We start from the raw sequence: 25,347 nt of genomic DNA, 5'->3' as shown, positions 1-25,347 counted from the left end.
GACAAGAAAAACAAATGGCAAACAATTCAGGGATTGCAAAATTGGAGTTATGCGCTCCCAATGTTGAAGCTGAAACTATACAGGCCAATGCATTTTGAAACCAGCTGTAGTTTTTAAATACTCTTTAAAAGCAGTCTCCTATAAAGTGGATTGCACTAGTTTAAATAGATGGTAATGACAGCATGAGTAGCTAAGTCTTCCTGCCCCAGGTAAGATAAGCACATTTGATGCATCAACCAGAGTTAGACATAGATTCCTGTAGGGATAGTTTCCATTTGCTTATTCAGCAAGAGCCTTGAGCTAAGAAGCAAACCTGCTTCTTGGTGGGAAGTGTTTGACCATCAAGGAATACCTCTGGTGGTGACAGAGGATGCTGACATGTGAGGACTGAGCTTCAGTTTATTCTTGGGTATTATCACATATGCATGATACCACAAACTGAAGCATAGAATTACTTCTCCCAGGACTTAACATAGATGTGAAAAAGCAGGGAAGATAAGACTGATGCTTGAAGTATCATGCCTAAGCAGGGGTATTTCTCAGAGAAATACATATTGGAAAAACACATATTGGATTTGCTGCATTATATGGGGCAACTTTATTGGACAGTCTTCATCTCCCTAAAGGCTAAATTAGGACTGACAATAGAACTATAATTTGAAGAGAAAAAAACTGAAGGAAGGGAAGACACTGCATAGTCCTTACCTGTGATTGCCCAAACTCATATCACCAGACTCTGTGGAGTTTCCTGACGGGTTCACATGTATCCATCTATATGTTGAAGGTCTAGGATAAGCATCAATGAACACCTGAAGATTCAGGTTTTGATGCATGTTTGTCTCCTCAATTCTGTTCTGTAATGTGGACAAGTGCAGATACCCTTTCTCTGGAAAGCAAAGTACGAAGTTAATGTCTAGGGAAGTGAAGAGAAAAAAACTTTCACTTTGAGGAAAATAGCTAGGCTTTTAGTAGAGTTCTTCATTGTGGAAGCTACAATGATGATAATCACTGAGGAATCCAGCAGCAAAACAGCAGCATACCAAAGCAAAAATAAAATAAAGTACATAAAGATGTCATCCCCTTTCTTCAATTCAGTTCCTTAGAAATGATGAAGTGCCTGTTTGGAATGTTGAAGGGAAGAATGACTAGAATGTATTTGGATTGGACTTACAGGGAATCAGAGAAGTGATTTTTAGGAATGGACATATTGTACAAAGGAGTTCAAGAATTCATGGTTTATTGAAACTTGGTCCAGTGAGGTCCAATATTTGTAAAGGGCATGTATATCTTAGTGAGTACACTAAACATCAAGTAATTCCTGCAACATTCACAATGAGCAGCCATGATGCTACATGATGCACTATTGCATGCCTGTGATTCATTATCTGCCACAGCAAATAGTAACTTTTGTGTGCAGAATTGAAAAATCCCACAAACAGAATTTTATTCAATTCCATATCTGCATCCTGGTGATCTTGAAATACATTTGTGGGACAATTACTCCCACAATTCCATGTGAATTTTGGGTCAATACAACTAGAAGGTACCTTGTTAGAGTTCTGATCTGATCTTTAACCCCAAGATGGGGGTACTAGATGGCTTACAAAATCCAGTAGATAGACAGTTCCTATTGATGGGCTTACAAAAGAAACAAACATGAACTGAGGAAAGGGCTGGGACAAAATATAAACTTCATGTTTCTGGGGTAGATCAGCTTTTCCTTAGGATGGAAGCTTCTAAGAATTGATTTCTCTTAGGTATATCCGGAAAGCAGAAGCATGGTCATAAATGTGTTGGACTTAAGCACTGATATGGATTTTATGGACAAGATTTCATTGGAGAAAGATAGCTGAATTACCGCAGAAACCTTGTGATGTGTATTGGGATCGAGGAATGACTGAGGCGACTACGAGCGTATTGGTAAGCAACCTTTAATGAATAACACGAACTTGGAAAAACCTGGCACGGACCTTGCGTTTGACAGCTCTTATATATCGAGCTGTCAAACAGGAGAGCCAATCAACACACTAAGGATTCCCGCGCATGGGGTTGCCATGCGTCTTAACCAATAGGAGACTGCCTCTATTTCTCAATGTGGCTCGCTGAACACAACAACCCTTTCCCCCTGGACCGCACATGCGTAGTCCTGTAAATAGGCCGGGGGCCGACGCGGTCTGGTGGATCGCCGCAGCTCAGGAACGGAAGGCGGCTGGACAAGAATGGAAGGAGGTTGGACCTGCGGTGATGAGGAGGCCCCAGAAGGTGGAGCCACATCGATAGGAGGAGTTCCCCCCCCCGGTAGGTCAGGTGGTCGGTTGTCGCTGATGGTATCATGCAGAGGACTGGAACCCGGAACAGAACTAGAGGGAAACGCACACCAGGTGGACATCGGGTGTTCCCTCTCGCCAGGTAGGGGGATGGCTAGCGGTTGTCCTCGTAGTTGGTCCTCGTAGTTGGTCCACGCCACGTCCGGCCGTCTTCGAGGCGGACCCTATAAGAGCAGGGACCAGTTATGCCCGAGATAATGCCTGGCAGCCAACGTGGTTCACTCCCATAATTCTGGACATAGACGTGGTCCCCCTCTGAGAAGGATCGGGGTGGCCGGAGCAGGTCAGGGGGTGGTCTGGGTGAATAACCGGGGTGTAGTCGGTCCAAGGTGGTCCTAAGGCAGCGGCCCATTAATAACTCAGCGGGGCTTCAGTTAGTACTTGGGCAGGGTGTTGTGTGCTGGGCCAACAGATAGGCCGATACCCTCTCGTGCCAGCGTCCCGTGCCCAACCTGGCCAGGACTTCCTTGGCTAATCTCACGGCCCGTTCAGCAAGGCCATTACTAGCCAGATGAAATGGCGCAATTGGGGTGTGACAGATGCCCTGGGACGCCAGGTAGGACAAGAATGTGGCAGAAGACAGTTGCGATCCATTGTCTGTTACTAGAACATCAGGAAGCCCATGGGTGGCAAACAACTTGGACAAGACCTGTAGCACCGCCTCTGAAGTGGTGGATGCCATGAGTGCTACCTCAACCCACTTAGAGTAGGCATCCACCACAATCAGGAAGGTGCGACCCTTGAAGGGTCCCGCGAAATCCAGATGTATCCGCGACCACGGGGCCCTGGGGTTTTCCAATTCTCTCGGGGAAGCGACTGGTGCGGCCGGTCTGGACAACTGGCATGCCTGGCATTGGGAAACCCAGTTAGCTATGTCCTTATCTAAAAAAGGCCACCAGACGTAGCTTCTGGCTAAACCCTTCATCCGGACGATGCCCGGATGACTCTCATGCAAACGGGAAAGCACAGCAACTTGAAGTGCGGGGGGAACAACGACCCTATGTCCCCACAGCAAGCAGCCTCGCTGGGATGACAGCTCGTGCTGTCTGGCGAGGAATGGCCGGAATGTCGCAGCGACGGTGGCCGAGGGGTTCAACGGCCAACCCCTGCCCACCCAGTCTAGCACCTGCGAAAGAGTAGGATCGGCAGCCGAGGCAGCCGCAATATCAGCGGCAGTTACGGGGGACTCCCAGTCCTCAATGAGGAGAACCGAAGAAACGGGTGCAGGATCGTGGACAGGTCCAGGCACTGGGCAACGACTGAGCGCATCAGCATGTGCGATCAGTTTGCCCAGTCGGTATGTCAGAGAGTAGTTATAAGCGGCCAGAAAAACCGTCCACCTGGACAAACGGGGCGAGAGAATGAGTGGTGTTTGCCGGTCTCCAGACAAAAGCCCTAATAGCGGCTTGTGATCTGTTACGAGCTCAAACCGGCGGCCATACACATAGTCCTGGAACCTCTTAACTGAAACCACCAAGGCCAAAGCCTCCCGATCGAGCTGATTATAATTACGTTCGGCGGGGGAGAGGGTCCTCGAGTAATATGCGAGAGGAGCCTCCAAGCCGCAGGGAAATCAGTGACTTAACACAGCCCCAATGCCAAAAGGGGAAGCGTCTGCTGTTAAAACAAGAGGAAGGTCAGCATTGTATTGGACCAATACAGATGAAGAAGTGAGCAACTCCTTGACAGCTCGAAAGGCAGAAGCCTCTAGGGGGCTCCAGGACCACGGTGTGTTCTTGTCCAAAAGGCGGTGGAGAGGTTCAGCCACCGAAGCCTTGTGAGGCAAGAACACACTGTAAAAATTAAGGAGGCCAAGAAATGCCTGCAGTTCAGCCTTTGAGGTCGGAATAGGGGCAGATTTAATGGCAGCCACCTTAGCCGGTGCGGGGTGGATGCCCTTAGCATCCACAAGATACCCCAAGAACTCCACCTGAGGGACACCTATGACACACTTGGAGCCATCAAAAACAGAGCTGAACTCCGCAAAAAGGAAGTCATAACTATCCCCAGAAACAGAATGGATGCCAGAGATGCCCATGCCCAGAGCACCGAACCAGTCCAACCCCAGTAATGTCGGGAGGGAGCCCTTAACAACAATTAGGGGAAGGGACCCCTTAAAGTTTTCCGTCTCAACATGGAAACGGCCTTGGCCCATGACAGGAATGGTCTTGCCCAGATAGTCACGGAGGCGGACAGGGCAGGGGTGCAACTGGCTTGAGAGAAAGGAAGAAACTACCTGCTTGAGAATGGCCCAAGAAATAATGGACCGTGAAGAACCCATGTCTATTTCCATGGGACATACCACCCTCTCCAGTTTGACAGTCAATGACAGTTTCTTTGAATCAGCTGAACTATGCTGATGGAATACGACCTCGGTGGCCCAATGGCCATGGGCAACATCAAGATGGTTCTCACCCAGATGAGGCTTCCCTGGGGCGCAATACTTTAACTCCTCTGGCGGCTGACCAGCAGAACTTTGGCAATATGCCCTGACTTGCCACAATGACAGCAAATAGCGGAACGAAACGGGCAGGATGAACGAGGATGAGGCTCCCCACAGCTGAGGCAGGCAGCAACTTTCTTCTTCTGCAGCCTTTTCTTTCTGGGAGGCGAGGTCTTCAGGCGGTCCACCTCTGTCTCCTCTTCCGAGGTATCAGCAGGACTGTCATCCTTGTGATGCACCCCCATTGACTGACTGGTAGAGTTTTGAAATCGTCGGATGTCGGCTGTAGATCTTTCCAACATCTCTGCGGCTCGTGCTTCGTCTAATGCCATCGGGAGAGTCAAATCTTTCATTGCTAACAAACGCTGCTGCAGTCGAAGATCCTTCACGCCACAGACTAACTGCTCCAACAGAGCGTCTTCGAGATCCTGGAATTCACATTCCAGGGCAGCGGTTCGGAGAGAGGCTACATATTGATTCAGTGGCTCCCCTTCTTCCTGTAAGCGGTGCCAGAATTTAAACCTTCGAGCAATTCGGGAAGGGATTGGCGCGTAATGTGCCTTCAACTTCTCCCTCAAACTATCCCATGGAACAGCATGAACTGACAGAGGAGCAACCAGAGCCCGGGCGGTGGCAAACACTTCAGGACCGCATGCGTTTAAAAAGTGCGCCCACTTACGGTTGCTGGACAGACTGGTGTAATCGTGGGCTTCCAAATAGCATTCAAAACGATCTTCGTATGCTTCCCACGTCTCCGCGCTGACAAGGAACGGGGCAAACACAGGCGGAGCCATTGAACGGCCGGTTCAAAGTCTGAAGAGGAAATTTTCACTATGATCCGAACTCTAATCACCTCAGTATCCCACCCCTCGTCGCCAGTGATGTGTATTGGGATCGAGGAATGACTGAGGCGACTACGAGCGTATTGGTAAGCAACCTTTAATGAAAGCCAACTTCAAAACAATAATGGCTGGCACCTTGCGTTTGACAGCTCTTATATAACGAGCTGTCAAACAGGAGAGCCAATCAACACACTAAGGATTCCCGCGCATGGGGTTGCCATGCGTCTTAACCAATAGGAGACTGCCTCTATTTCTCAATGCGGCTCACTGAACACAACACCTTGCCTTTCCAAAGGGTGGAGAGATATGAACAGAAATATGGGATGTGGCAAAGGGAGGTATCTTGCCGTCTATGTCCCTTATTCTGAAAGAATTTGAAATTTTATTCTTATCTTGATGAATTAAAAAAAAAGAGTAGAAAGCAATGCTACATTTCATTTGAAAACTTTGTAGTAGTTGTTATACTAATTAATGAGAAGTAACTCTGAGTTTTGGTGTTTTATAGTTGTGTGTATACACACACAAACAAAACTAACAGACTTGTGTTCTGGAAAATATTAAGAATTTCTGTTTTTAATCATGCATTTTTCTTACTAAGAGACTAGAATTTTAAATGATAGACAAGCTTTGGTAATTCTTCACATGCGCTATGTTTATTCGTTTCTGATTGATTTAACTAATGTTCCATATTTCTATCCATAAAAGCCTTCTAGATGGCTAACACAATGTAAAACTCACACAGAAACTAAAAGAAAACAACATTATTTATAAACTGGTGGAGTGCTTTGGATACACAGAATCTATTTTTATTGATGGGTGAGGAGGTTTCCCCTGTGTTCTCACTTACCTAGCACCTGGAGAGTAACCGAAACATTTACATGTAATTGTGCAGCTTCCCCAAGGCAAGTATATATTCCACTGTTTTGTAACTGCACTGCTGGAATGAATAGGCTGTAATCACTGGCGTATGACTGAGATAATCCAGTATCAAATTCCTTTTCATTCAAGCTGGCCTGTGATAAGAAAAGACAGATATTATTGGGCTGATTGGGAAATATGAGTGCTAATGCTCATTGCCATTATTTTCAATTAAACCTTTACCAGACTTTAGAGCTTTTCCCACTGGTCCTCCACTAATATTTTGTTAATCCCAGATGTTCATGCTATTTCATGATCATATATATGGTGGAGCTCTTGCCTCACAATCAGGAGGTTGTGAGTTCGATCCTAGATAGAGGCCAGTGATGAAATCCAAATTTTTTTACTACCGGTTCTGTGGGGCTGGCTTGGTGGGCGTGGTGTGGCTTGGTGGGCATGGCTTGGTAGGCATGGCAGGGAAGGATACTGCAAACTCTCCATTCCCACCCCATTCCAGGGGAAGGATACTGCAAAATCCCCATTCCCTCCCCACTCCTGGGGGAAGGATATTGCAAAATTTCCATTCCCACCCCACTCTAAGGCCAGCTAGAGATGGCGTTTGCCAGTTCTCTGAACTACTCAAAATTTCCACTACCGGTTCTCCAAACTTCTCAAACTTTCTGCTACTGGTTCTCTAGAACCTATCAGAACTTGTTGGATTTCACCCCTGGGTAGAGACCAGATGTAGGATCTCCTGCTTGGGCAGGGGGTTGGACTAGATGACCTGCAAGATGACCCTTCCTACTCTGTTACTCTGTTTTTAAAAAAATTCCTAAATATTAAGCCATGAGGCCAGTGGTTTCACACCAGTATTATTTAAATATAAAAGTATATGGTAAAGATAAAGGTTCCCCCGCACATGCGTGCTAGTCGTTTCCGTTTCTAGGGGTGATGCTCATCTCCATTTCTAAGTCAAAGAGTCAGCGCTGAAGGTGACGGAGCGCTTTACCTTTCCATCAAAGTGGTCCCTATTTTTCTGCATTTTTGATGTGCTTTCGAACTGCTAGGTTGGCAGAAGCAGGGACAAGTAACAGGAGCTCACCCCATTATGCAGCACTAGGGATTCGAACTGCTGAACTGCTGACCTGATCAACATAGCTCCCACATAACACCTATCCTGCGCAGACTGCACTGGCTACCTGTTGTTTTCCGGGTGCGCTTCAAGGTATTGGTTACCACCTTTAAAGCGCTCCATGGCTTAGGACCGGGTTATTTACGGGACCATCTACTGCTGGCCTCGATCTCCCATCACCCGGTGCGCTCCCACAGAGAGGGACTCCTCAGGGTGCCGTCAGCCAAACAGTGTCGACTGGCAGCCCCCAGGGGGAGGGCCTTCTCTGTGGGGGCTCCGACCCTGTGGAACGAACTTCCCCTCGGACTTCGACAATTACCTGACCTTAGGACCTTTTGCCGCGAACTTAAAACTTATTTATTTCGTATGGCTGGACTAGCCTGATTTTTATCTTTATTGGATGGGTTTTTAAAATTTTGTGATTTTATGGGGGAGTATGTTTTTTAACATTTGGGCATTTAAATTAGTTTTTTAAGGGATGTTTTTAATTATTGTGTGTATTTGTATTTTATCTGCCTGTTCACCGCCCTGAGTCCTTTGGGAGAAGAGCGGTATACAAATTAAAATACTATTATTATTATTATTATTATTATTATTAACAAGCTCAGTGTCTTAGCCACGAGCCGCTGTGTTCCCATATAAAAGTAAACTTAAGTATAAAAGCTCTTGCAAGCAATTAAATTAGGTAAAAAGAAAGATTCAGCAGTACATCCATTTGATATTCTTTGTTTGCTTCTGTCTTTTATTCTTGTTTATTAGAAATGACTGAAGTTTGTGTTCAAGGCAGCTTGAAGATTCAAGAGAATCTCGTAATGAAATAGTTAAAAGATAACCTGGATTAAACGATCAGGATGCAAAAGCAAATCAACCTTGAGAACTGCAAGGTTAATGTGCAACATGCAGTTCAAGCAGTTTTCTTCAAGGACTACAACTCCTGACATTCCCAACTAGCCAATCAGCTCACGATGCCTGCACCTAGCCATGATGATGCCGAAATGATGACACGTGTCATTTTGCAAGCGCTGCCATTTTTTAGTTGTGTGTCACTATGTTGCACCCAAAGACCTAAGGAGCAGAGTTTTCATTGTGACATCGCAACACATATTAAATCATTGGAAGCTCATTGAATGTCTTGCTGGTTAAGGATGGTAGACATTGTTGTTCAATAGCTCTGGAAGACTGGTCTAAGTCCTTGCATGAACTGGCTTATATAAGCCACAGGTAACTCTGAACTCATGCAAACAAACAATGCAAGCTAAGGCTCACGTCTAAAACCCTTAGAGATGGCTTACATTTGCAGTAAGGGGATAGATCCATTTGCCATTATATTCATGAGATGGATATTGTACTCTGCAGGAAATGTTGAATGGTTCTCCTTGTAACCGCACATGGTCTGCTACTCCTCCAATAGTAACTGTCAAATGGTTGTCTAAGAAAAGTCAGAAAAGTCTGTTAAATACAGACTGAACTAGAAGGCTTGTCAGTCAAAGAAACCTAACATCTTAATCTTTTCTTATATTATCCCTTTGCTATTTCTGCTTAATGATGGCATATTATCCAAACCTTTCAGTATCTTTTTCAGCAATTTTGACACAATGGATTGAAAAGTTATCATGGAGAGGATTTCCCATTTTACTTTACACTATTTCAAATTGTTTGGCAGTGACAGTAAAGAACAACTAGTGTACTGAAGCAGCTCTTCATTGTCCTGCCAATAGGAACAATTGTTCTTTGTTGATTAATATTGATCTAGCACTGCACAGCAAAAAGAATGTAGAGAATCTGGAATCAAATTCTCCACATTGAAAAAATGAACCACATGCCAGCACTTTTTCTATTTACTGTTGCAATAACTGTCCCCAAAGGCGTGGCAATACATCAGTGGTATGTTGCTACCGGTTCATCCTAGTTCAGGCAAACTGGTAGCGGCAGAAGCAGGAGGCTTCCACCCACCCACCGGATGCCATCAAAAATGCTCTGTGCATGCGCACCCAAAAGTGAACCGGTAGCAAAGGTAAGTGGAACCCACTACCACAATACATATTCAAGTCATGACAAAAGAGCAGTTCCAACCTACCATAGACCGAAAGGGTAATTCTGCGTGAAATCACCCACTTTCCTTGAACCTGGGCTTTACACTCATAGGACCCTACATCACTCATGTCTACTTTGTGAATCCATATTCCTTCTTTAGGACTGAATGAGATTCCTGAGTGAACTGGAGAAGAATCTTTAAGGAGGGTCATGTTGCCTGTGAATCCTGGATCAGCAATCAGGCACGGAATCAAGGCGTCCATGCCCTTTTCCACAGAAGGATATACATCACTAAGGCCACACCACATCGACTCAGGATCTGTAGAAGAAATATGTTATGAAAAATAGCTGGAATTAATCTGATTTTTTTTTGCCTCAAGCCAGCATAGAGTCTAGAACCGTGATGGCGAACCTATGACACATGTGCCACAGGTGGCATGCATAGCCATATCAATGGGCATGTGAACTAAGCTCTGGTGTGCATGTGTGCGCTGGCCAGCTGATTTTTAGGCCTTCTGGGCCCACCAGAAGTAGGGAAACAGGCTGTTTCCTGCCTCCAGAGGGCCTGGGTAGTGGTGGAGAAGGCCCGTTTTTCTCTCTCACCTGGCTTCAGAGCCTCTCTATGAGTCTTGGGAGGGCGAAAACTGCCTTTCCCACCCATTCCCCCAGAGGCCTTCTGGAGAAATGGCCCATTTACCAACTTCCAGTTGGACAGGAAGTGACTTTTTTGCTGTCCCCAGCCTCCAGAGCCTCGGACATGTCGTGGAGCCCATCCTCTGAAAACTGCTGCCTCACATTCTGTTGACCCAGATTGGATCCTGCAACATTATCTGGGGACGCGTATATTTGCCTTCATTTGTAAAAGTAATCACATAATGCATACAGTAGCCATTCAATATCAAGTAGCTTGGTGTGATGATTCCACTAATATTTGTAAAACCAGTCTTGCCTCAGGAGGGCAAATTGTTTCTCAGGAGAAGAGCTCCCTCTCATTGTGACTCATGGTTGGAAAGGATCTTCAGCAGGTCTCTGTCTCCCTCATAGAATGGATAGGTGCTAAGATAGGCTCCTAGACTTACAGGGCTTTATATGTCATAATTAGCACCTTGCTCAGAAATGCATAGGTAACAGCTTCAAAGCAGTAGAACAATGTAGTAGTAATACATTTTGCAGTACCTAAAGTCTCTGTCTTCAAGGGCAAATGTCTTGGCCCTGGCCACCATTTTCTCATCAAGCAGGAGTTGTGAATCCAGAGTCATTTATTATATACTATTAAGTTAATTTTAACTCTTAAAAAAAACATGACTAGATTTTTCCCTAGGATGATTTGCTTGGCAACCTCATCCTTCAGATTTTCAGGTGATGAATCTAAAATGGCTCCCAAATTACATATGTCTTTTCTTTGAGGCACAATCTGGTCAAGAATCAAGGTTGATAACGTCCTTGGATTGAAGGCATCTGAATTAATAACTTGCCTCCAGAGGTTGTGAATGCTGCAACACTGAAAATTTTTAAGAAGAGATTTGTCTGAAATGGTATAGGGTTTCATGCCTAAGCAGGAGGTTGGACTAGAAGACCTCCAAGGTCTCTTCCAACTCCTATCCCATCCCATCCCATCCCATTCCTTGAAAGGTCTCCATTCTATGAATCATCCACATGATTTTCCATGGTTGTTTCTTTGTCATATATGAAAAAAATTGTATAGCTAAGCCTTGCTGAAAAAACAAATACTCAAAAAAGAGGTCAGTTTCTAAACCTACTGGCCCATCTTTTCTATCTCCCACCAAGTGTCTTTGCTACTTGATGGACCTTAACATACCCACAGCAGGCTTTACACTCCATACATTACAACCCCTCCATCCTCTGTAAAAACACTGACAGCTGACAGTGGAGGTATGGGGAACACATCAACTCCTCTTATTCTCAATCAGTGTTTACTTAGCATATGCAATGATTTCTTTTCAGAGCAGATGAGAGATAATAAGGAGAAATCTGCTTACCTGTCACAGCCACATATATAGTTCTAATCCCCTCTTCTGGTTTGTTGATATATGCACAATGGTAGCTCCCCATCTGTTTGCAACTAACATTAGGCATGTAGAGGGTCCCATTGCCGTACACCATTGCAGTGGACCCATTCTGGATACCGATCCACTCAACTGGGAAATTCCCTGAGCAAAGTAATTCAACCGAGTCTCCTTGTTTCACCCTCAGAATGTCAAGATTAGGGTAAATGGTGGGAGAAGCTGACTCTAAAATGAAGAAAAAGACTGACATGGTTTTTTTGTGATTTTGCAATTCTTCATTCTGAGAAACACATTTTTTTTGGGGGGGAAAGGAAGTAAATCGGGGTTGCTGGAAAGCTATTGCTTTATTGAAACACAGATAATTTGGCTACCCTTCTCACAATATTGATTCTGGGTAGCAAACAAAGATTAAAATCCCAAAGTTGAAAACAACATCCCATAATGCCCTAGGTAAATGATCCAGTCCTAAAATGACATTAACAACCAAGCTTGCTTAACCTTCTGGGGACACAACCAGGCCTTCAAAGGGTTACAAAAGTCTAAAAGGATCAGGGCCCTCTGAATATCGGGGCCACAAGGCTATAGAAGGCTGTAGAGATGATTGATTAGAGGAAATTTGTTTGTTATAACCTGGCTGCAAGTTTGAGAAAACTAACCCAATTGGTCTCTTCATGAAATGTGAACATGCCATGCTATCTACCTTCAACACAACCATTCTATATTGGGAGAATTACCATGTGTGGAAGACATTAAACCATGAAAGAGTCAAGATCAACTGGAACTGCCAGTTTTAAGATAGGTAGTAGCTTCCTTCCCACTAGCCCAGCTGCTCCATCACCATAGAAGAGCAGATATCCCCTGCAGATCTGTGATCAACCTGATCTCATCAATGTATCCATTTAATTGAAGGTTGTTACATGTTGGCATTTTTAGGTCAGCAATGACTTTTCCTCTAGCAAGCAGTTCCACACATCGTCCAATTTCATCTTTCTCCTTGCTGCCTGGTTTTATTTCTCACCAGTTTCTTGAGAACGGGCTGCTCTTTGATATCTCCTTAAGTCTACAGTTCCTGTCTCTGTTTTCTTTTGGTCAGGCTGTGGGGCTCCTTTTGCTAGATCTCTGTGAATATCTTAACGGTGGTTTTGACTCAGCTGTTGCTTGTTGCAAATTCACTTCTGCACCCTACATCAACTTACTATCCCTTGTAAGTTCTTTGATGGCAATGCTGATTTGAAACTGAAGACAGGGAATTGTAAAATAATATTGTCTATTTATGGTTGCTGGCAGTGGTGAAATTTGAAATGAAATGAAATTTGAATTTGAAACCGTGCATGCATGGTGCATGTCAAATGCGCCCTGCATGCGTTTGTGCAGTGCACACAAACACATGCTGCGTGCGCACGTGCATGCACAGTACGTGCCAAAAAGAGGCTTGGGAAGTTAAGTAGAACAGTGGGGGGCGGATGGGAATCAGCTGTGCCATGTGATTTAGATTCACTAGAAAGCAGGATTTCCTGCTTTCTAGCGATTTTTAATCGCGCGGCACAGCTGATCATCAGAAATACTGGTTCACAGGAACCAGTAGCTTTTTTTTTACTACTGGTTCACCTGAATCATTAGTTTTTATTAGAATAGAAGAATAGAATAGAATTTTATTGGCCAAGTGTGATTGGACACACAAGGAATTTGTCTTGGTGCATATGCTCTCAGTGTACACAAAAAAAAAGATACCTTCATCAACGTACAACATTTACAACACAAATGATGGTCATAGGGTACAATTTAACACTTAATGATACAACACTTAATGATAATCATAGGGTACAAATAAGCAATCCGGAACAATCAATATCAATATAAATCATAAGCAACAAAGTTACAGTCATCCAGTCATAAGTGGAAAGAGATTGGTGATGGGAACGATGAGAAGATTAATAATAGTGCAGATTTAGTAAATAGTTTGACAGTGTTGAGGGAATTATTTGTTTAGCAGAGTGATGGCCTTTGGGAAAAAACTGTTCTTGTGTCTAGTTGTTCTGGTGTGCAGTGCTCTATAGCGTCGTTTTGAGGGTAGGAGTTGAAACAGTTTATGTCCAGGATGTGAGGCTTAGGATTAGGGTTAGGGTTACTACCAGTTCACCTGAACCTGTGTGAACCGGTAGCATTTCACCACTGGTTGCTGGGCTTTATGTAACCTTAATGTTTTATCAAAGAAAGCCAATGGTCAATAGTGATATTTTTCCAGTGGATGGAGTCACAAACTCATGCCTTTTTGTGACAGTTACATGTCCAGCCACAAAACCCTATTCAGTTCTATTGTTCAGTTTCTTTCTTCCTTTTCTTAGTTCCATAATGGAAAAAAACCACTCTATATCCTTTTTAGCTGTGCATAACTAACACTTAGTAAATTGGAGTTTATACACAGATAAATCAGTGGGTCCTTGACCTGCAAAGCAATTGTCACTTCATCATTCAGTGTGTATTTTATTACAGTTGACATCCACATAACTTCAAGTTGTCAATTTCTAGTGTTTGGTAAAAAGATAAAGGAAAAGTGAAATCACGTCTGTAGAGCATTAAGAAGAAAATAAAAGATCAGATTCCAAAATCACAATGATTTTATGAAAATCTACTTGTGTAGATACATTTAACATACTGTACATGTTCTGTCAGAAATGATTTCACAACTAAAAAAAGGGGCAGAAAAGATGCAAACAAAATTATCTGTGGGTTGGAACAACTTCCCTGTGAGGAAAAGTTTCAAAGTTTTATTTTAGAAAAAAGTAAGCAAGAGACCACCTAATGAGAAGGAAGGACTCACTGGAGAAGAGCCTAATGCTGGGAACGATTGAGGGCAAAAGTAGAAGGGGACGGCAGAGAATGAGGTGGCTGGATGGAGTCATTGAAGCAGTCGGCGTGAGCTTAAATCGTCTCTGGAGGATGGTAGAGGACAGGAAGGCCTGGAGGAAAGTTGTTCATGGGGTCACGATGGGTCGGACACGACTTCGCAACTAACAACAACAACAGGCAAGAGGAGATCATACTGAAATGGGCAGCTTTAACAATGCTGCAAAGAAAATAGATAGGAGAATCTTTCTCCTAATACTCTAATATTAGAATATTATATCAGACATGTTTTACAGGGAGGGATGTGTAAGTATTCACATCTGACACCAAAAAGGTTGAGATCTGTGCAGCTACAACTACTTTACAGAAATGCCATCCGATATAGCTAATGAATGCAGTGCAGATTTCTTTCTTTGGATCCAAATATTTGCAGAAAAAATCAGTTGAAAGGAGGCATTTCTTCCTCCAGGCAATCCAAGAGAAATGGAACTGCCTCCCACCTTGGAAGGGACATTAATCACAAATAAACAAAGGATAAAACTATCAATGGCTGCTAGTCATGATAGCCTCTAATTACCTGCAGTACTGACATCCATATGCTTCTGTTTGTACTAATTGCTGGGAATGTGAACAGAAACTGCTTTGTTGTCCTAGGGACCTGTTTGTGATTTCATTTGGGCATTTGACTGGTCAGTGTGGGAACAAAGTGATAAACCACTTTGGGCCTTTCAGGATCAGACTCAACAGAACTGCTCTTCAGTTCTTAAGGATCAAACTGAGGAACACTTCCTTACAGGCACAGGGGTGGGATCATAGAATCTGGAGTGAACTAAATTCACTATGTCTCTAGATGGGGTTTTATTAGATAAGCAACAAAGATCTTGTTCTTAAAAATGGTAAAAAAAGATGGGGAGGGATGGAATAGTATGGGCAGGGGGTGAGGTGGGATCTGTTATTGGTCCATCAACCACCTCCAGCATGATACTCCTCCGTTGGGACCACTAGAGCCAGGTCTTCGGGCCCTTATGGAATGATAGGTGGGTGGGAGCAGATCTCACTTGCGGTAAATCAAAGAGGTTAACTGCATGCTCTTTTCAGCTTAGCTCTCTTTCTATACAGGGGCATAAATTATTATTCCATCCGAGTGAATGGATTCAATTGTGACCAGGAAAAGTTACTTGTGATAAGAATTCAGGATTACTTCTAGGACGATATCAACAGTCATAAGATACAGGGTTTCGGAAGAAGTATAGCTGGTGTTTGCTTTGCCACACAAAAAAAGAGAAGATACTTTCCGCTTGCTTACCTACCCTGAGATCAGATATAGATAAGGGCAGCCATGGATATGTTTGGTTTTAAGGACAACTGGATTTCCCTTAGAAAGACTTTGATGTGGCTTTTGAGTTTCCTAGCACTTTGAGTTGGAAAACATCAGCCTTTTCAGAAATACAGGAAGCATGGCCAGATGAGCTAATGCTACGCTATTTGTAAGGCTACTGTATATTAACAGAATCTCACCCTCCGATCTCCTTTACAGCCCAAGAAACTAGGGAGGATCCCTTCTGAACTGCTTGCCTTAGCCACATTCCTGCCGGATTTTTTTTTCTTCCTATCACCACTTATCTATCCATCTCCTTGCCTGCATCTCTGTCTCCCAAGATCATTCCCACATGCTGTTACAAAAGATGAGCAGCACAGAACATACTTTTCATAAAGACGTGAAAATGAATAGATGCACTGGCTTCCCCGTTGTCTGCAAAAAATATATATGCACCAACGTCTTTTTCCTCCATCCAATTCAGACTCAGTGTATTGTTGTGTCTGCCAAAAGAGAGAACAAATATGCATGTAAAAATGTTAATAAGCAATTGTAATACAGGATCTCCATAGCGGCAGATTTATTTATTTATCATATTTATATATCATGATTATTTTGTGAGCTTTATCTTGAGTGATGCTAGCTTTCCAAAATGCATTGAACAGAAATGTGAAATGTGAAAGAAAGCATCATTCAAATAATAAGATAAAGATAAGATAAGATAAAGGTAATAAGATAAGATGATTATCAAATAACCTTCCAATCTGTCACTAATACAGGGCACACTGTATTAGTGTGAAACTTGCAGAGCTTCTTCCTGGTAGAATTAATTGGTAGAGTCAAAACTAGGTGGAGAAGTAATTCCTGGGAGTATCTGGCAAGCCATGAATAGCATGTTTAGTTCAAAACCAACACTTTCAGTTAGACAAGAAAAACAAATGGCAAACAATTCAGGGATTGCAAAATTGGAGTTATGTGCTCCCAATGTTGAAGCTGAAACTATACAGGCCAATGCATTTTGAAACCAGCTGTAGTTTTTAAATACTCTTTAAAAGCAGTCTCCTATAAAGTGGATTGCACTAGTTTAAATAGATGGTAATGACAGCATGAGTAGCTAAGTCCTCCTGCCCCAGGTAAGATAAGCACATTTGATGCATCAATCAGAGTTAGACATAGATTCCTGTAGGGATAGTTTCCATTTGCTTATTCAGCAAGAGCCTTGAGCTAAGAAGCAAACCTGCTTCTTGCTGGGTAGTGTTTGACCATCAACGAATACCTCTGGTGGTGACAGAGGATGCTGACATGTGAGGACTGAGCTTCAGTTTATTCTCTCCCATCCAGACCCTGACAGCTTCCTAGCACCAGGGAAGGAAACTGATAGCATCTCCTCAAGGTTGGGGCTAGTGATGCACAATTGAATTGTGCATGATACCCCACATAAAACCATTAAGCTCCCAGGGCTTAACGTAGATGCAAAAAAGCAAAGAAGACAAAACTGATCCTTGAATCATCACCTAAGCAGGGTAGTGGTGAAATCTGAACCAGTTTACTACCGGTTCGGTGGCTGTGCATGTGCTCTACGCATCGAACGCATGCTGCGCGTTTGTGTGCACAATGCGCACTACGCATCAAATGTGAGGTAGGTGCATGCGCACACACAGTGCACACCAAAAGGAGGGATGGGAAGGAAGATAAGTAGAAGAGCGCGTGTGGACGGGGGGTGATCAGCTGTGGTGTGTGATCGTCGGAGGCTTTTTTTAAAAGCATTTTTAAACTACCTATTCAGGCGAATAGGTAGTAAAAATGCTTTTAAAAGCTTAAAAAAAGGCTCTGACGATCACAGCTGAGCTCTCACGATCATCAGAGCCTTTTTTTTAACCTTTGAAAAGCATTTTTTACAACTTATTCCTACCATTCAGGTGGGAAAAGTGAGCAAGGTGGAAAGAAGTGGCAAGCAGGCAAGCGGGCGACTGGGCGATTGGGTGAGCATGGGGGCGGGGGGCAGGGATTTTTGCTACCGGTTCTCTGAACCACCCGCCGCCATAGCTACCAAATCAGCTGATCCGGTCCAAACCGGGAGCATTTCATCCCTGAAGAGGGGTAATTTCATGTATTACTGTTATCTGCTCATTCCAGTCCATACATTAGAGATCCAACTGTAAAGAGAAAGTCACATGAACTTTGAAGATAGGCAGAACTAATGAGTTTTAGATGCCTGAGATTTTTTCATAAAGTTATGCACAGTATGGGGAAGTTCAGATTCAAATTCTTCTTGGTTCAATCAGGGAAATTCCTTGGGTTGCTGTATGTGCAAGTTCCTACATTTTATCCTGTAAAGAAGGAAAGGAAGACACCACATAGACTTTACCTTTGATGACCAAAAATCATGTGGCCGGTGAGTATGGACCTTCCTGATGTGTTCACATGCATCCATCTATATGTTGAAGGTCTAGGATAAGCATCAATGAACACCTGAAGATTCAGATTTTGATGCAAGTTTATCTCCTGAATTCTGTTCTGTAATCTGGACAAGCGCAGATACCCTTTCTCTGGAAAGCAAAGTACAAAGTTAATCCATAGGGAAGTAAAGAGATTTCTTTTTCCTTGAGGAAAATAGCTAGGCTCTTAGTAGAGTTTCCCATTGTGGAAGCTATGATGATGAGGAGTCCTGCAGCAAAAGAGCAACATTCCAAAGCAAAAATAAGGTACTTAATGCTGTCATTCCCTTTCTTCATTTCAACTCCTAAGAAACAATCAAAGAGAATTGTTTGGACTGTGGAAGGGAAGAATGGCTAGAATGTATTGGGTTTGGATTTACAGGGAATCACTAAAATGATTTTTAGGAACGTGACACATTGTACGAAGAAACCAAATAATTCATGGTTTATTAAAACTCAGTCCAATGAGGTTCAATATTTTATTTATTTATTTATTTTATTTATTTATTTTGTCACAACAGTATATATAAGCATAAGCATGAAAATAACTATATAATATATAAGCATATATATATATATATATAATTATTATTATTATTATTATTATTATTATTATTATTATTATTATTATTATTATTATTATTATTATTATTATTATTATTATTGTTTCGATTTCTATACCGCCCTTCTCCCAAAGGACTCAGGGCGGTTTACAGTCAAAGTAAAATCAATTAATACAAAGGAAAATTTAGAGTTGATTGAAGAACTTAAAACCAATAAAACCCCTTATTAAAACCCCACTAGGCCAGTCCTGCACAGTGAAACAGAAATGTTTTCAGCTCGTCGAAAGGTCCGAAGATCAGGGAGTTGACGGATACCTGGTGGTAGCGTGTTCCAGAGGGTTGGTGCCCCCACAGAGAAGGCCCTCCCCCTGGGTGTCGCCAGCCGACATTGACTGGCCGACGGCACCCCAAGGAGAACCTCCCTATGGGAGCGCACTGGTCGATGGGAGATCGCCGGTAGCAGCAGGCGGTCCCGTAAGTAACCCGGTCCTATGCCATGGAGCGCTTTAAAGGTGGTAACTAACACCTTGAATTGCACCCGAAAGACCACCGGAAGCCAGTGCAGCCTGCGCAGGAGAGGTGTTATATGGGAGCAACGAGTCGCTCCCTCTATCACCCGCGTGGCCGCATTCTGAACTAATTGAAGTCTTCGGGTGCTCTTCAAGGGAAGCCCCATGTAGAGAGCATTGCAGTAGTCCAGACGGGAAGTGACGAGGGCGTGAGTGACTGTGCACAAGGAATCCCGGTGTAAGAAGGGACGCAACTGGCGTATCAGGCGGACCTGATAAAAAGCTCCCCTGGCGACGGCCGTCAAATGCTCTTCTAACGACAGTCGTGCATCCAGAAGGATGCCCAGATTGCGGACCTTCTCTGTGGGGGCCAATGACTCGTCCCCCACAGACAGCGATGGCCTCAGCTGATTATACCGGGACGCCGGCATCCACAGCCACTCAGTCTTGGCGGGGTTGAGTCGGAGCCTGTTTTTCCCCATCCAGACCCGCACGGCCTCCAGACAACGGGACATCACCTCAATGGCTTCGCTGGGATGGTTAGGGGTGGAAATGTACAACTGCGTATCATCAGCGTACAGATGACACCGCACCCCAAAACCACGGATGATCTCGCCCAGCGGCTTCATATAGATATTGAACAAGAGAGGCAAGAGAACCGACCCCTGGGGCACCCCACATAAGAGGGGCCTCGCGGTCAATCTCTGCCCCCCTGCCAACACCGTCTGCGACTGGTCAGAGAGGAAGGAGGAGAACACCGAAAAACGGTGCCTCCCACTCCCAGCCCCTCCAGCCGCCGCAGCAAGATACCATGGTCGATGGTATCAAAAGCCGCTGAAAGATCTAATAGGACCAGGACAGAAGAACAGCCTCTGTCCTGGGCCCTCCAGAGATCATCCACCAACGTGACCAAAGCCATTTCAGTGCTGTACCTAGGCCGGAAGCCGGACTGGAACGGGTCCAGATAGACAGTTTCATCCAGGTACTCAGGAAGCTGATGCGCTACCACACTCTCAACAACCTTCGCCACAAAACGAAGGTTGGAGACCGGACGGTAGTTCGATAAAACAGCTGGATCCAGGGAGGGCTTCTTGAGGAGGGGTCTCACCACAGCCTCTTTCAAGACCGTAGGGAAGACACCCTCTCTCAGAGAAGCATTAACAATTCCCTGAAGCCAGCCTCATGTAACCTCCATATATAAGCATAAGTATGTAATAACTATATTAATTGGATATAATGAAAGGAAACAACAGGACAGGAATGATAGGCATATTTGTGCTCTTATGCACGCCCCTTACAGACCTCTTAGGAATGGGGTGAGGTCAATAGTAGACAGTTTTTGGTTAAAGCTTTGGGGATTTTGGGAAGAGACCACAGAGTCAGTTAGTGTGTTCCAAGCATTAATAACATCTTTATCATCGGTCCCCCCCCCTCCTTCTTCCTTAGTCCACCCCTGACTATTTATATGTGGTGGTGAACTGACTGAGTGAGCGGTTTTGTCCTCTACCGCACAAGGATCACCATTGACTGTTTCCCATCAGGACAGACTGGTCGTGGTCACTGTATCATCTGTTACCATCTTGACCGGCCCAGGATGGGCCTCCTGCCGGACTTTCTCTGTGATACGAACATTTACTGCGGCTGACCTTCTTGCCCTGCGAGATGCCCCTCTCTCGCGGGTTTGGCCCTCCATATTATCGAGGGCCCACCTTGAGGACGGGCTTTGGAGCCCTGAGAGGTGGCATGCTAAAAATAGGAGGCTTAGGGGCTTTTTAATTAGTTGTTTTAATAGATTTTTTAAGGGGAGTTTTAATGGGGATTTTAAGGGTTGGGAGGGGGGGAGGGTGGAGATGGGGGAAACCCATTGGGGTGGGAGGGAGGTATGTCCAGTCCCAGTGCGTGCTCACGGCTTTATTTCATTGGGTCCAAGACAGGGGAGGGGATGTTCAGAGCGAGAGTGTCATTCCATCTGTACGGTAAGTGGGAGAGGCAGATATGGCGGAGGCAAGGGGTCGATCGTCCCTGGGAGCACGTGCTCGATGTTTAAAGGCGATCACGTGCTCCGCCCTCAGTCCTTACCCGTTCCCCGGATGGCCAAGATCCTCAGAGCTTGGGTCTTCGGCTGGTGCTGTGCAATGCCCGGTCCGTGGTAAATAAGGCTCCCTTGATTTACGATCTTATACAGAGGGAGTCCGCGGACATTACGGGCATTACGGAGACCTGGTTGGGCACAGAGGGGGGTGTTCCCCTGGTTGAACTGTGCCCTCCAGGTTTCCGTGCATTTCATCAGCCGAGGGCCCAAGGTAGGGGTGGGGGGGTGGCGGTTGTGATTAGAGAAAGTCTAGAGCCGAGGGAGTCCACTGTGCCTCAGATAGCTGGTTGTGAATCCCTCCTTGTGAAGTGGGGCCATAGGAATCAGATGGGTCTGTTGATCGCGTACCTGGCTCCTTGCTGCGTGACTACAGCCCTGCCTGAGCTGCTGGAGGTGCTTGCCGGGGTGGCAGTTGAGACTCCCAGACTTTTGGTCATGGGGGACTTCAACTTGCCATCGGCCGGCTTGTCATCAACGGTAGCTCAGGAGTTCCTGGCTTCCATGACGGCCATGGACCTGATTCAAGTAACTGATGGCCCCACACACACGGGGGGAGGCACACTAGATCTGATTTTTATCTCTGGACAGTGGATTAATGATCTGGTATTAGGAGATTTAATGACGGAACCCGTGTCATGGTCGGATCATTTTCTCCTTCGCCTGACTTTCAGACCGCCGCTCACCACCGCAGGGAGACGGAGCCAATGCGTTGGTTCCGTCCCAGGCGCCTGGTGGGCCTGAGGGGGTCCGGACGGGGCTTGGGCTGGTTCCTGGGGGTCTTGCCCACGGCACGACTGAAGAACTCGTTGCGGCCTGGGAGCGGGCCGCGACGGGGCTTTGGACCGTGTCGTGCCTTTGCCTCTGACCTGGCGCAGATCTCACTTGGCTCCTTGGTTCTCTGAGGAGCTGAGGGAGATGAAACGCCGGAGAAGACGCCTAGAGAGTACCTGGAGGTCTAGCCGTTCCGAGGCTGATCGGACACTAGTGAGATCTTTACTAAGACCTACCTAGTGGCAATGAGGGAGGCGAAACGCTCCACGCTTCCACCCTCATTGCATCGGCAGATAACCGCCCGGCCGCCCTGTTCGGGTGACTCGCTCCCTCCTTCATCAGGAGGCGGGATGACCCCTACAGGGACGTGCTGAGGAGTTTAACGTTATCTATACGATAAAATCGCTCAGCTTCGGGATAGTCTAGACCAAAATTGCGATGATCCAAGTGGGATGGCAGAGGCACGCCTTGTTGAGGTTATTTGGGATGAGTTTGAGACTGTGGCTCTCGAGGACGAGGACCTGTTCTTCCTGGTACGCTTGGTGCGCCAGTTGCGCCCCTTTCTTGACCGGGATGCCTTATGCACAGTCACTCATGCCCTTGTCATTTCCCGCTTGGACTATTGCAATGCTCTCACATGGGCTGCCTTGAAGTGCACCCGAGGCTGCAGCTAGTCCAGAATGCAGCTGCTGGTAATAGTGGGGCAACTCGTTGCTCCCATGTAACACCAATCCTGCGCAGCTTGCACTGGCTTCCTGTGGTCTTCGGTGCGCTTCAAGATTTTGGTTACCACCTTTAAAGCGCCCATGGCTTAGGACCCGGTACTTACGGGACCGCCTGCTGTTACCTTGTGCCTCCCACCGACCAGACCACACAGAGAGGGCCTTCTCAGGGTGCCGTCCGCCAAGCAATGTCGGCTGGCGGCCCCAGGAAGGGCCTTCTGTTGGAGCTCCTACGCCTGGAATGAACTTCCGGTTTACGTCAATTGCCTGATCTTCGGACCTTTCGGCGTGAGCTGAAAATGCACCTATTTATTCAAGCGGGACTGGATTGAAATTTTATTGGGGTATTTATGTTTTAAGATTTTAAATGGTTTTAAAATTTCGGCCACATTATAATATTTCTTTTTAACCTCTTTTTAATGTTTATATATTGAATTTTTACTTGGCTGTACACCGCCCTGAGCCCTCCGGGAGAAGGGCGGTATAAAAATCGAAATAAATAAATAAATTAAAATAAATAAATAAATAACTCTGTTACAGAAGTCATATTTTCTGCAATCAAGATTGAAGCGGTTAATATTAAGTTTAAATCTATTGTTTGCTCTTGTATTGTTGTGACTGAAGCTGCAATAGTCTTTAACAGGAAGGGGCATTTATTTGTAAGGGGCATGTATATCTTAGAGGGTACACCAAACACCAAGTAATTCTTGCAACATTCACAATGAGCAGCCATGATGCTACATGATGCACTATTGCATGCCCCTGATTCATTATCTGACACAGCAAATAGAGACATTTGTGTACAGAATTTAAAAATTCTACAAGCAGGACTTCATTCAATTCCATATCTCTGTCCTGGCAGCCTTGAAATACATTGAAAAATAACTCCCACAACCCCATGTGAAATATGGGCCAATACAACTGCAGCAATGGTGGGTTCCTATCGGTTCACCCCGGTTTGTGCAAATTGGTAGCAGCGGTGGCAGGAGGCTTCGCCACCACTGGATGTCATCACAGATGGTCTGTCCATGCGCAGAATGTTCTGCGCATGTGCAGAAGCAATGTGCATGTACAAAGCGCACGCACATTCATGAGAGTGAACCAGTAGCGAAGGTAAGTGGAACCCACCCCTGAACTGGATGGTAATTACGGAAAGGTGATTTAAAGAGTTCTGATCTGATCTTTAACCCAAAAGAAGTTTACTAGGTGGCCTGCAAAATCCATTAATAGACAGTTCCTATTGATGGGCTTACAAAAGAAACAAGCATGAACTGAGGAAAGGGCTGGGACAGAATATAAATTTCATATTTCTGGGGTAATTCAGTTCTACTTTAGGAGCCTCTAAGCATTTGATTTCCCTTAGGTATATCCGGAAAGCAAGAAAAGTTGGTCATAAATATGTTGTACTTAAGTACAATATCAATTTTATGGACAAGATTCGATAGGAGCAAGATAGTTGAATTATCACAGAAACCAGTGGTGGGTTGCCCCCAATTCGGACCAGTTCTTGCAAACCAGTAGTAAAACCAGCAACCAGTAGTAAAACAGGAGGCTCCGCCCACCAACCCAGATGTTTTCATGAAGTTTCTGCATGTGAGCGAAGCAAGCATGTGCGCACAGTCCCGTTGTGAATTTGTAGTAAAGCTAAGTAGAACCCACCCCTGACAGAAACGTTGCCATTCAAAATGTGGAGAGATTTGAATGGAAATATGGGATGTGGGAAAAGGAGGCATCTTGTCTTGTATGTCCTTTAAACATCTAATTCTGAAAGTATGAGAAATTTTATTCGTATCTTGATGAATTTTAAAAGAGAGTAGAAAGCAATGCTACATTTCTTTTGAAAACTTTGTAGTAGTTACACTAATTAATGAGAAGTAACTCTGAGTTTTGGTGTTTTATAGTTGTATACTTTTCCTGAAGCATAAAGAAACATACTTATATAACAGACTTGTATTCTGGAATATACTAAGAATTTCTGTCTATCAGGCATTTTTCTTACCGAGAGACTAGAATATACTAAATTATAGACAACCTTTGGTAATTGTCCTCATGCACTGTGTTTATTCGTTTCTGCTTGATTTAACTAATATTCCATATTTCTATCCATTAAAGCCTTCTAGTCGGCTAACACAATGTAAAAATCCCACAGAAGCTAAAAGAAGACAACCTTATTTATAAACTTGTGGGGTGTTTTGAATACACAGAATCTATTTTTATTGATGGGTGAGGGGGTTTTCCCTGTGTTCTCACTTACCTAGCACCTGGAGAGTAACCGAAACATTTACATGTAATTGTGCAGCTTCCCCAAGGCAAGTATATATTCCACTGTCTTGTAACTGCACTGCTGGAATGAATAGGTTGTAATCACTGGCGTATGACTGAGATAATCCAGTATCTAAATCCATTGAATTCAAGCTGGCCTGT

At 44.7% G+C, this 25,347-nt stretch overlaps 1 protein-coding gene across 3 annotated transcripts in view; it reads right to left on the bottom strand.

The window, feature by feature from the left end:
* CSF1R (colony stimulating factor 1 receptor) overlaps nucleotides 1–25,347 on the bottom strand; it is an 83,717-nt gene that overhangs the window by 32,397 nt on the left and 25,973 nt on the right. For all 3 annotated transcript variants that reach the window (XM_058166642.1, XM_058166641.1, XM_058166640.1), the window contains exons 4-11: nucleotides 25,178–25,343; nucleotides 18,197–18,377; nucleotides 16,216–16,331; nucleotides 11,637–11,888; nucleotides 9,680–9,955; nucleotides 8,895–9,031; nucleotides 6,460–6,625; nucleotides 706–886 (exon numbers count right to left, since the gene is read on the bottom strand). In XM_058166642.1, coding sequence (XP_058022625.1) covers nucleotides 706–886; nucleotides 6,460–6,625; nucleotides 8,895–9,031; nucleotides 9,680–9,955; nucleotides 11,637–11,888; nucleotides 16,216–16,331; nucleotides 18,197–18,377; nucleotides 25,178–25,343 — 1,475 coding nt within the window. The remainder of the gene's footprint in view (nucleotides 1–705; nucleotides 887–6,459; nucleotides 6,626–8,894; nucleotides 9,032–9,679; nucleotides 9,956–11,636; nucleotides 11,889–16,215; nucleotides 16,332–18,196; nucleotides 18,378–25,177; nucleotides 25,344–25,347) is intronic.

This window comes from Ahaetulla prasina, chromosome 2 (assembly GCF_028640845.1).
Source record: "Ahaetulla prasina isolate Xishuangbanna chromosome 2, ASM2864084v1, whole genome shotgun sequence".
Classification (NCBI taxonomy): domain Eukaryota; kingdom Metazoa; phylum Chordata; class Lepidosauria; order Squamata; family Colubridae; genus Ahaetulla; species Ahaetulla prasina.
The sequence above is the reverse complement of the archived record's forward strand: the minus strand, read 5'-3'. Positions and strand labels throughout refer to the sequence as shown.